Here is a 12,712-nt window from a genome sequence, read left to right on the forward strand (position 1 = left end):
CGTTGGTTTCTTTACCCACAGGGGGCAGAACTGAACCCGCAGCGACTCTGCTGGACAACCAAAACATTACCCAACGTTTCTCCCTATTGGTTGCACACTGAGGTATCTTAGTGGAAACAAAACTCAGTTTAAAAGCTGAAAAAACATCTCGATGAAATATGTTTATGTAGGCTGGATGACTATACCTCCTTAATTTGTATTTCATGACCATGACCTACAGTATAGTAAGTCAAAATGACAATTTATGACCGTCACACATATTCATTATAGATTTAGAATTAAGTATATTGAAGACATAAACTCACTGGCCTCTTTATTAGGTACACCTGTGCAATCTAATGCTATCCAATACAACAGCTCTGCTATAAATTCTACATTTATGAAGTTGATACATTTTCAGTTTTTGTCTTCTAATATTTTGTCCACCCTATTAACATACATGAGGGGGGCAAAATATTAGGAACACTAGTCAATATAATGCATCCCAGTACACCACCACCACTTAACACGATCACAGTAATAAACATAAAGTAGAATTAACACCTTTGTGACAATATTGTAAAAAAACTAAAAAATGTATAAACTTTAAGTCCCCCTTTACAGTGTTTATAAACTACAGGTTATATAAACAATTAACAAATGGTTTATAACACACTATGAAGTAGTTATAAGAAGATGTAAGTGTTTATGAATGTATTTGTATTTACTAAGTACTGTAAATAACTGAGTGCTGTAAATGGTAATTGACACCTATTGTTGTGAGAAATGAAAAAAAAGACATCATTTTACAAGTGAGTCAACAGCAACAACAATAAAAGAAGTGCATCTTTGAGTTTTCATTTTAGTATTTTATTACTACTGTACATAAAATACATTAAACAAGATGACAAAGGAATTGCTGATATCCTCTATCCTTCCCTAGCTAGATAAGACTAACACAAATAAGCCTATACTGTTTTGCAGAAGCAGCATGTTACACAGCGTTTAAGGAGGTGATCCTTGTTTTTTCTATACTAAATTCTAAATCTATGAAAAATAAAGCATTGAGTGTGGTCCCCTCTACATACAAAAAGCAATATCATATAAATTACTTTACACAGTATTGTAAAAACGTAAACATTATATTTGGCAAGTTGTTGTCAGTGAAGTTGTTAATTGTTATCAGAATTCTGTCTCCTTTGTGTCAGAATAAGAGGACCGTGTGAAAGCACAGGTACTAGGTGCTGCACAGTGGTTGGCTTTTAGTTTGCAAAGTAAAGACAACAATAGTTTTTGTCAATGAGGGAGAAAAGGGGCAAGAGTGCAGTGAAAGAGAGAGGGTTGGGTGACACAGTGGGACGCTTCCAGCAAGTCATTCATTAGGAAGCAACACTATGAGTGTCTGCATCATGCGTACAGTCTTGCTTAACTGATGGGCATAGAGTAGACAGGACAGAGGAGTTGAGTGGATTCTTCATTTCACGTTAGGGTCACTTCTATAAGTGTAAAGTGACTACAAAAGACTGACGGAGCACAGGTTGACTAGCTGCCAAACTGCACTAATAGAATTGCTGGAAGGTAGTATTATTTCCAAGATCTTGTCATTTAGCCACAAACTACATACTGTATGACAGTGCTAACTATAATTTTGCTGCTGTTGTGTTATCATCAAACTTTTATTAGATTTCAATTTGAAAAGCATTTCTGAGACATTCTGTGGACCCATCTTCTACAAGGAATCTATCAACTAAGTCTCAAGAACTCTAATGTGACAGAGTGATAAAGTGAGATTTGAATGCCTGTGACTGTATTGAGAAATCCTAGTGAAATGTTATTTAATTCTACAGCTTTAGTATGGTAGATAGTAGATGAAATTAACCTACACAGACAGCCTCATGGCTTGTGGACAACATCCACATACTTCATAGTAGCTTACACTCCAGTGCAGAATTATGTATGTTATGACACTGAAGTCATGAAGTAAATTACCCTGAAATACCTTGTTAGAATTAAAGAAAACGTTCCTGTCTTGTATGTCTGTATTGTTAATACGTAAAACTGTATATCATCTGAACACATTTTGCCCCTTTTTCTCACAAAAACAAACAAACAAAAAACCTGTTATTGTATGATCATTAGCACTACCACATTTTAGATTGTTCCTACTAAATTCCTACAAGAGAAATAAAAACAAAGTATGAGGTTGAATAGGAAAAGTGTGTGTGTCTGTTGTTTAAATAATGCAAGGGTTGAATAACAGACAATGGTTAGCTTTTTTTTTTAAACCTGAAAGATAGTCAGTTCGCACCGTAAGTGGAAATGAGTTATTTTTTAATGGAGAATAAGGCATTCCCAAAAAGGAAGAAAATTATATTTTTTATAGTTTTTTATCACAATGAATTGCAGCAGGTTGCCTGAAATAGGCATCAGGGAATGTAGAATTTTTACTGTCATGGAATCTGGTGTATAGTGTCAGATGTCTAAAAAATAAACTCAATAATCCCCCAATTAAACGATTTCAAACACTTAACCTCAATTTAACCTAACCCAAAAGTTACTAGATTGTATCATTATTTTTAGATCATTTGAGCTTCCGTTTGAAACTTCCTTTAATTTAAATCTATGTGGAAACTGCTAGTGGATTCTAATGGGTTCAAAAGTTTAACAAAATCAAAGAAACAAGGGTATAAGTGGATATAGTTTATCCAAAATGAATGGTGGATTTAATTACTCAGATCTATCATGAGGTGCTCATATATCTGAGTTTTTCCCTTGAAGCTGGATGCAAACAGGAACACCCGGTCGTCAATAGATACCAGAGAAAATGCCCGAGGCGACTGGATATTCAGCTCCTGAGATGGGACAAACTGGCCCCTCTTGGGGTCCCATTGGTAGACCTGCGTCAGTGAATAATCGCTACCTAGGATGGCATACTGCCAGTTGCCGATGGAGACGGGCTGGAACACCATAGAGCCACGGGAAGGAAATGTCTGGACCTCTGTGAACATGGCACCGTCCCAGCGCATCACCTTGGAGTCCCCGATGAATCTTGTCAGGCATATAAACAGGTCACCTTTGAAAAGGACAAAGATTCAAGGGACTGTCTAGGTGATTACTTGCACTCAGGCCTAAATCTGGAAAAAACTGTTTATGTAATTTTAAAATTATTTATAAAATAGAGAATATTACACAGTGATGATTCACGAGCAGTAGACCATGACATTGCCTCCCACTACCTTAAAATTAAACATGTATGACATGCTGAGCAGTGAGAGCCAAAATGTAATTACAGCTAAGAGTGTGAGTCATAAATGTTTTTTATAAATTAAGTACATCAAAGAAAATGTTGACCCCAGACCAAAGTTCACTGTCGATCATATTGCTCACCCCTGACCATCTGTATAATGGCATCTACAGTCCATGCTCTGAATATGTACCAAAGACAAACTAAGTTACACTGGCAGACACTGTGATATGGTTACAGATGGCTGGCAGTGTACACAATGTCCTTTTAGTCTGTGCAAAAATAAACCTCTCACCTTTGACCCGAAAGTGTTTGACGGAGAAGACGTCCTCCATCTCTGGTATGTCAGTCCTGCGGTCAAACTGTTTCTGGCTCCTGTTCCACTGGTACACAACTGGCCTCTGGGAGCTGCTGGACAAGATCAGGTGGGCTTTGCCGGAAATCTCCAAATATTCAACATCGGTGTCTCGGAACCACGGGTGAAGTGACTGGTGAGAGTAGAACCCGTTGCCGTTCCATTTGTACACTGTTGTGGAGCCGGCCTACAAGAGAACCAACTGTCAGTTCAGCTAAGTGTCTAATAGTGATCCACAAAAACAAACATAGCAAAAATGAACAGGCTGATTTCAAATTTTAGAATACAGGGCCGAAGATAAGTGTATGTTTTTGTGTGAGTGTCCCCAAACATATGTGAGAGCATATGCGAACATTTGGCAATGCCAGGGTAATCAGCAAGAGCAGACACAAAATGACGTGCTGCAGAGAGAAATATCAGGGGGAATGAAGGAATGGCTGACGTGGTGAGAAGAGTAGATTAGGACAGCAGTATTGCATACATGGGTGGACACAATAACAAAAACACCTACATAACATAAGGGAATCAAATACTATAGCACTACAAAAAAGCACTATCATTAAAAATCTTTGATCCAAGCAGGTAGCTACAGGACTGAAATGTAAAGCCAGTGCAGAACTAACTTTTCCTTCATGGTCTCAATTGCTAGTTTCAAGTCTTCTTCAATTCAGCATGATGTTCATTTTGTAAATTATGGTCCCACTTAGAGTAAAATAGACAATAAAGCATTGTATACTTTAGTTATCTTGTATTTGACAAGTTGCTACTGTGTGTGACAACATTGGTAAGGTAATGTAATGGTTAATGGTTTTAAGCCTGTTATCTACTAGCAAAAGTAGCATTAGCATTATCTCAGTTAACCGCACCGTGCTAACCAAGCTATCAGCTAGTGTTAGGGTTAGCTCAACCTTCTCGTCCAAATATTCTCGTCACTTCCGGCTCAAAAAATCCAAGGCGACAGTCAAAATGTAGAACTGGAGACATCAAAAAGCGAGTCCATACACTGTGATATCACAGTGGCTACATTCATTACTTTTTTTTTGTGTGTGTGCGTGAGAGAGGAATTTCAACTTTTAGGGTGTTGCTTGGAGTAAAAGTAAACATCAAAACTGTTCTGTGCAAGACTATCTCCCATAAAATGTTTGTTTATGCTCTGCCCACTAATCGAGCACTTTTGAAAATTGGACAAGGAAAAATAGCCAACCTTAGAGCTGTCAGCAATGACAAAGAACGACTCTCCGTCGACCATAAAGGTCTCGATGTCGTTGGGTTTGCGAATCGTCAGGATGTCAATGCCCTGGATTTTGATGAACTTGTTGGCAGAGGTGTCACGTTTGTAAATGTGAGAGCCACCAAACAATTGGGCCACAATGACAAAGAGGTGGTTGTCAATCACCATGGGCTTGCAGACCACAGTGGAAGTGCCTGAATGAGAGGAGAACAAAAATTAAAAAAAACATTGATAGCTGAGTTTATTATGAATACAAGAATAACAGACAGTGAACTAGCATCTGTTTTGGAAACTTTAAAGGCCACCTAACCACAGTGATACAACACAATTAATATACTTAATAGCTCTCATTACTGAGTCCATTAACATTGAATCATGCTTGTGCAGCTTAAAGTGGCAACATTTACACCTGATTCACCCATTACATGATGTTGCTCTTTACTTTTTTGTTTTAGACTCACTTTCAATGGTGTCATAGGTTCTGAAGGTCATCTCAACATGATCCCATTCCAGGAGACTGCATGTCCCAGCAAATGGTTGGGCAAACACAACATACTGATCTTTGCCAAAGGTGAAGGCCTCCACCGAAATAGACTCAAACTTCAGCGACTGATAGGAGGCAAACTCTGAAAAGTGTGACATGAGAATTATTGTAATTCTGCCCTTTAACTTTAGAAAATCAGTTCAGTTTTACAACATGCATGTATGTATGTTTGTCTGCATGTTTATGAAACATCAAAGATTTGATTTCCTAATTCTAAACTTGAAGTTTAAACATGTAGCAAGGGCTTTATTCTCAGAAATGAGAGTTTTGAAAAGGACAGGAATAAGGAGACAAGAGAGACAGGGTGAGGCAGTCAACTGGGGACTAGAAAGCTATTGTTGGTGTAATACTTCTATGAAGGGGGACAGACAGAGGAAGATGATACCTGCTGTGATGCAGTCAAAAGAGTGTGGCAGCAGGTCATTGATCTTCTTCCCCTGGTGAATGGGTGGACCGCTGCAGTAGATCTGGTCTAGGGTGGCGTTGGTATGGTGCATCCACTCCACCAGCCACTTGAGCTTGCAGTCACATACCAGGTTGTTTCCTCTCAGATCCCTATGTATCAGATATATTATGACATCGTAGCATAACAGTTTTAGTGTGCATGATATATTGAATCATTATTAAAAAATATTTGACAAAAACATAGTTACACTCAAAGGTAGTGTATCAGTATATTAGACACACTACCTCTTCGTATGGAATATATATTTTGAATAAAGGCTTTTCATTTGCAATCACTATTATTTCTGCTTACTGTCTCCCCTACTTGGCTGCACATTGGCTTTATTCCAGGAAAGCCACAACATCAAGTGTCCTATCTTCCGAGTAGTCTCCACTCGTCGCCCACTCTTAGTCTAAATTGCTCTTGACCTTGGATGTGTGTATCAAATCCACACAAATCATACACACACTGGAGCCTACATTATTCCAGCTGATTGCAGCAGTCAGACCAAAGCCAGCATCCAATTCTTTTTTTTGGTAATTGACTTGTTTTTCCATTAAACCTGACATGCTGGCATCCAAGCTCAAGCTTTCCTTTTCTCCCTTTCATATATTGTATCTTCTTTTTTTCTTTCCCCTGCAGCAGGGAATAGCTTCTTCTACAGTCTGTTACTTCTTTCTTCTTTACTTATAATGTCCTGGACTTTTTACTGCTTCATCGTTCTTCATTGAAAAGGAATTTCTTCCCTTTGTAGCTCAATTACCTTATATTATTACTGTATTTAGTCCAATTGTTTAAGAAAAGAGGGAGGAATACAAAGGACTATTTTACTCAAAAGTGGCCATCAATCCTTTCTCTGAAACTTTCAACAACACTTTCCTCTGAATCTATGTATTTATTTTAGACTGAACAACAAACAAGCCAACTATATTGTGTATTTCCAATCATAGTTCATATGTTAACTTTATTCTTTGACATAAACACACAGGCATCAGAAAGCTAGTTAAAAGACTAAACATATAAAGTATAAACACATACAAAATGATTAGCAATTGTTAATTATCAGGATAAATCACTCTTAATTTTCTGTGTCACAACAAACCATCAAGCGTGAAAGACAGACTCACACTTTGGTCAAAGCGTCCATGCCCTTGAAAACATCTTTGGGCAGCATCTCAAGGTTGTTGTATGCCAGACTCCTATTGAACAAAGACAAAAAAAATGGATACATACAAATGTGATTGAATTAGAGGTAGACTGTCTCCTGCCTCTATACAGACAATAGTCATTTATTCATTATACTGTATTGCAGGCTTTCCATTGGTTCTTTTTCCCAGAAGACATGAGAATAAACAACTTAATGTCCCAATAAAATTACGGATCAATCTAAGGAGCACACAGGTCTAGCACTGAATGCTTGACAAAACTCTGGTGACAAAGCATGATTGTGTAACAGGTGTTAAGAAGGTTTAGCTGTGAAATGGAAGGGAATAAATTAATTAGTGATTAAGGGAAGTGCAATACATTTGGGTAGAGGGCAGGAATAAGATTTTCTGGGAAATGGTAACCTGATGTTCTTTAAAGACCATCCATTATGCGGAGATGTAGTACATAGTATTTGATGCCCTTTATATAGGTCATACTTTTTAACTAAACAGCAGTAGCATTGTTGCATGTTTTATGTCACTGCTCTAAGACTGTCAAGTGGATAATATCTTTGCCAGCCGGTTAAAACCAACCAAGAAGAACAAGCTCAAAAGACACATCCCTTGTGAGTGAGAGACTGAACTCTAAACTGGAAGGAAATGTGAATGAAATGGAATGTCAGTGTAATTCGTGAATGCTGCATTATTTATTTGAGAGTCGGCTATCCAGGGAGAGAGGCCATTTTACTTATTTTGTGCAAGACTGCATTCTCTAAACAGATGGGGATAGAGCAGAGTGGATAGGATTAAAGCAGGACTCATGTCTGTGCAGTTTGTGTTTGTTTTTACTGTATAAAATGTATTCAAAATACCAGCTAATTATCTATGTATCCTTTTTTTTTGGTATGAAAGTGTATTTACTCTTCTCTAACACAAAGGAAGGTAAAAATTGCACTTTTTCCCATCATAATAACTGCTGAAATGTATGTAATCCTTGATCAATGAGATCAATGAAATTCAAGCACAGGTTGGATATAAGCTGTCTCAACACTCATTATGGGCTGGTTCATTGACAAGACCCCCCAGTAATTTTTACAACTTACTGTAAATTTACAGCTCCACTATGATTATGTCAAAGTCATTCAGAACCCTTTTGATACTCCTTGGGCTATCAATAATACATTTATGTAACATTGTCAACCATCGAGAATTCATTGGGAGACTTTCTTGCCAAGAGTTAGATGAGAAGATTGATCAATCTTGATGTTTGTATGCTACATATGTAAACAAGCTGGAGCCAAGAGCGAGTTAGCTAAGCTTAGCATAAAGACTGGGAACAGTGGGGAAAACCTCTGGCTCTGTCCAATGATAAGAAAATATATCTAGTGATCACAAATGTTTGACGAGTTGTGGTTTTATGAGGGGTAATTTGGGGGACTATCTTTTGGCCAGCCGCTGTGATTTCCTGGAGTTACTGCTGGTTGCCTGGCAACCTTACAGCAACAACAGTCCCGCTCTGGTACATTTAAAACAAACAAGATATTACATGTTAATTAGTGAGTTTAAGAGGGGGGTGGGGTAGGGCAGGGCAGGATTACCTTTGGACAAAGCCAGGCTAATTTTTCCCCTGTTTTCAGTGTTTATGCTATGCTAAGCTAGCCATCTCCTGGCTTCAGTTTCTTATTGAATTATTCCAGTCATACATAATGAGATGCACATGCATGCAAATATTTGGCTGCACTGCACTGTCTATGCTCAAACTGTGTTAGGAACGGCCTGTCAGAAACTCAGGAGCAGATTATAGGTCACTCGGTTTAAGGTTACAGTACAGTTATATTTAGTCTCGACCTGCAGGTCACTCACGTTCTCAACTATCTTTAGTTTTGGCAGACTTTGCAGCTCAGGACAGTGAAATAATGTTTACAAAAACATTGTTTAGAAATGATCATCATCATTTTCTTTAAATGGGGTGCTATTCTAACCCTAACCCTACATTACCTACCTCATACACAAGCTATTTTTTTCCTATAGTATATTTGTTAATCACATCTGTACATTTATTTTTGTATCTATCCCAACAACATATAATGACAGTTAAAGTCACAAAGTCATTCATTATTTTCTATCAACCTTAACAACCCTAGTATTTTACTACATATAAAGACAACCTGATCTGCCCTTCAGCAGCTAGATCCAGCTGACACCTTCAGCCAGTAACCTTGGACATCACCACTGGCTGCAGCACTTCTGCCTGCTTTGCACTTCTGACAGTGACAGAGTGATTCAGAGAGAGAGAAAACAGGAAATTGATACACAAGTTATACTGGGATACCCATGGGGTGTAATATCCCATTACCTTTTCCCATGGTGATCATATGGTGAATGGAGATTATAAAAGTGGCTGCTGCAAAGTATTGGTGATTTGGGATTATTTAGACGCAATAAATTATAACAACAAGGGAGATGGAGTAGAATGAGTTCCTTTTTAATAAATATAGTAACATGGCCATCACAGAAACAGAATACTTACAGATGTATCAGTGCTTTAAGGCCCCGGAACGCATATGGGGATATTGTTGAAATCCTGTTATTTTCAATGAATCTGCAAATGAGAAGATTCTCATTAGCATTTTGATAGATTAACAAGAGGCATCCCAGACAAATATGAAGGTGACACAAAAAACTGAAATCTGTAACTTCTTGCACATCATCTCACTGTGCAAATACTGCAGTTTTGGACTTTTATATAGTATAACAGTATAATATATAATACAGTATAAGTACATATTATACTGTTTCCTAATAGAGTTCTGCAGTACATTCACTTTGAAAGAAAAAAGTCAAAATTACCAGTACCAGTGTATGCCAATATTTCTTTAATTTTGAGTGTGGTGTTGATGGACACTGTTGTTCCCCAATGCAATGCTCAACAGATTAAACCAAAAATAAAATAAAAATAGAAAATAATGAATATTTTGGGAACCCTTTTTGCTGAAGTATTTTAACAAGGTAATACTTTGATTGATGTTCATTTGTGTAACTTTTGTGTCAGCTTAGAAAAATACAGTCATTTGTAGAGATTACAGTTCTTCTAGAGAGTAGGTCCTAATACTTACAGATATTCAAGATGTGGTAAACCTTGGAACGCATCCTCATCTATTAGGTCAAAGGAATTTGCTGTGAACAATCTGTGAAAAAAAAACATAACAGGAGACTAATTTAAAGCTTCAGATTTACTCAGTTTTTCAAAAATTCTTCCTATTTCAATACACCAAAACTGAGTTGAGAGATAATGTTAAGATTTGGGGAAATTGTTTAAACTCTATTTAATCATATTGAGAAAAATGTTGTGATCTGTGATTGCAAACCACCAAAGACAGCAACTCTGAGTCAAAAACAGGGACAAAGACAGGATATGAGATCTACTGTTAAAGTAACAGACAACAGACTCATTCAGCATTTCTACCCACATTATGTGGTTCAAGAATGAATGAAATGAATAAAACAGAGACATGGCAGCTCACTCCTACATGTTTTTCATTAAATGAATGAAAGAGACAAATGGTTGCCACCTCCCACATGTTTCTGAGTCACCCTTTAACCAGTAATGTAAGAATATTATTAAAAAAAACATTTTGTACACATCTCAGTATCATCTGCTCATAAATTGGTATTATGAGAATTTGAAAGGTTCAATTCCGGACACTGTCTATTCTAAAAATAACATATCTCATCAATATTACAAAACATTGAGCGATTTAACCACAAAGGTCCTTCAAAAAGAGGCTTTAAATGTTGGAAATCTAATTTTGAAATGGTGGATTTTTTACACCCACAGTCTGCTCACGTTGGCCATTCATTAAGCAGAACTCTAATGGATGTTAAGATACTCCGGGTCACCTTGGCAATAAATAAAGACAAAAGGGGCTTTGACAGTCATTCACCATGCAGCCCCAATTACATTTACACTCCTTCTGGTCACAGCTGCATGCTCTGGCATCAGCCACCTCCCACATTTTAAAGTTCATGCACGTTCAGACTGATTTAGTGTCATGTGAGCATACAGAGGAACTGATGCCAAGAAAAATGTTCTGCAGTGAGAAAATGATGCTCAGTTGACAGCGTGCTATTACTTGCAATAAAGCAAATCAAGTGCGATTAGAGAGCACAGTTAAACCTGACCTTGCTGTTAATTTGTAAGTCTGCAGTAATAAATTGCTCAATAGTCTCTGGTCCTAACAAGTCACATATAATAATAGATGCATGATTATTTGTGTGGCTGTAATTTTTGTAATTGTTGTGGATTGAATTGTGTCTCCCTGAGTGCTGTCTTGTTCATTATTTATCTCACACTATATACACACACAGCTCCTCTATCCCCCAGCCCCTGCTGTTAGTTGCTGTAGCCATGTGGTCTATTGCATAATCCTGACACAATTACAGAGAATCCCCCTTTAAATCTGCATATCAGCCTCCATACAAGCCATCTGGGGAGATCCTGCCTCATTGTTTAATTCTGTAAAGCACTGAAAATGGATTTACACACCAGATAGATAAATGGATGGAGGGATAGATGGATAGATAGATAGATAGATAGATAGATAGATAGATAGATAGATAGATAGATAGATAGATAGATAGATAGATAGATAGATAGATAGATAGATAGATAGATAGATAGATAGATAGATAGATAGATAGATAGACTTTACTCACAGCAGTTGCAGGGCAGGTGTATGAACAAAGCTCCCTCCAGAGATTTCATTAAATCCAGACTTGACAAAAGATCTGAATGGATGGAACATATATTGAAAGGTGATTGTGTTAGAAAATATAATGGGACAGAAGACATATTAAACTATTCAGCCTTTTGACAATTCACCTCGTGACCGTGATATTGCACAATAAACCAATTGTCTATTGAGGTGCCGGGCCACTTACAGTGAAACGACGTCGGAAGGGAAAGTGTGAGGCACAGATCGGACACTCTCACACAGGGCATTATCTTTGGTGCAGGTACATCCAGCGGGACATCTGGGCTGCCTCACTCTCCGTCCGTCTGCTAAGACCAAACAGACAGCGGCCACCCAAACCAGGAGCGTCCATACTTTCCATCCTCTCCATCCCCTCACCGTTCTGCCCGGGTATCCCATTTCCTTCTGTCACTGTCACTCCTGCACATGCAACTTCTCGGCAAAATCCGCGAGGTGTAACTCCGGAATCACAGGATCTAAAAGACAAAAATTAAATAAAAATGTTTAAAAAGTATTTATCTGTCTTGTTGTTTTAATGATTAAAGCCTGGCGTTGTTGCGCTCGGATTCAGGCTTGTGTCTATGCTTCTTGCGTCTCAATAGGAAGGCACCCGTCCAGCGGATTCGTTCTGCAAAGCGCAGGATTACAAATGCGGGACAGACAGGGCATGAGACGAGAGAACAGGCTCAGATTCATGTCATGACAGGGAATTATTTCAAGAATCTAAATAAAAACTCACTGTAAAAAAAAAAAATCCGTCTATTTATACTAGTTATCTGCTTACAAATAAGTTGTCTTGTAGACTAAATGCTGAAGCCATGAAAGGAAAAAAAAGCCCGTCAGAGAGAAGAAAGAGAGAGAGAGAGATGGAGGAAAGAGGGGGGGGGGGGGGGAGGAGGAGGCCCCAAGGTGCGCTTTTTTATCAGCAGTGCCAGCTATTATTTATGCGCGCTTCAGAGCCGCGCATGGCTAATGGGAAGTGGCTATGCATGAGGCTCTGTGCAAATGCACCTGC

The 12,712-nt window shown here is 38.1% G+C and overlaps 1 protein-coding gene across 1 annotated transcript; it reads right to left on the minus strand.

The window, feature by feature from the left end:
• Positions 1 to 919: 919 nt before the first annotated feature.
• On the minus strand, positions 920 to 12,096 carry lgi1b (leucine-rich, glioma inactivated 1b). Its single transcript, XM_062442347.1, has 10 exons — positions 11,885 to 12,096; positions 11,660 to 11,731; positions 10,060 to 10,131; positions 9,474 to 9,545; positions 6,926 to 6,997; positions 5,739 to 5,908; positions 5,271 to 5,435; positions 4,783 to 5,003; positions 3,519 to 3,765; positions 920 to 3,052 (listed from the first exon to the last, which is right to left on the minus strand). Exons 1-10 carry the CDS (start codon positions 12,094 to 12,096, stop codon positions 2,703 to 2,705), a joined length of 1,653 nt encoding a protein of 550 aa, XP_062298331.1. The 3' UTR covers positions 920 to 2,702.
• Between the last annotated feature and the right edge of the window lie 616 nt (positions 12,097 to 12,712).

Source organism: Scomber scombrus, chromosome 21, assembly GCF_963691925.1.
Source record: "Scomber scombrus chromosome 21, fScoSco1.1, whole genome shotgun sequence".
Classification (NCBI taxonomy): Eukaryota; Metazoa; Chordata; class Actinopteri; order Scombriformes; family Scombridae; genus Scomber; species Scomber scombrus.

Excerpts from the sequence above, each read along its gene's own strand:
- lgi1b (XM_062442347.1), bottom strand. The coding sequence starts at position 12,096 with ATGGGATACCCGGGCAGAACGGTGAGGGGATGGAGAGGATGGAAAGTA. Across the intron at positions 6,998-9,473 it reads CTTAAAGCACTGATACATCT|GAGTCTGGCATACAACAACC; the intron begins GTAAGTATTCTG and ends TTTGTTCAATAG. Across the intron at positions 3,766-4,782 it reads TCATTGCTGACAGCTCTAAG|GCCGGCTCCACAACAGTGTA; the intron begins GTTGGCTATTTT and ends GTTCTCTTGTAG.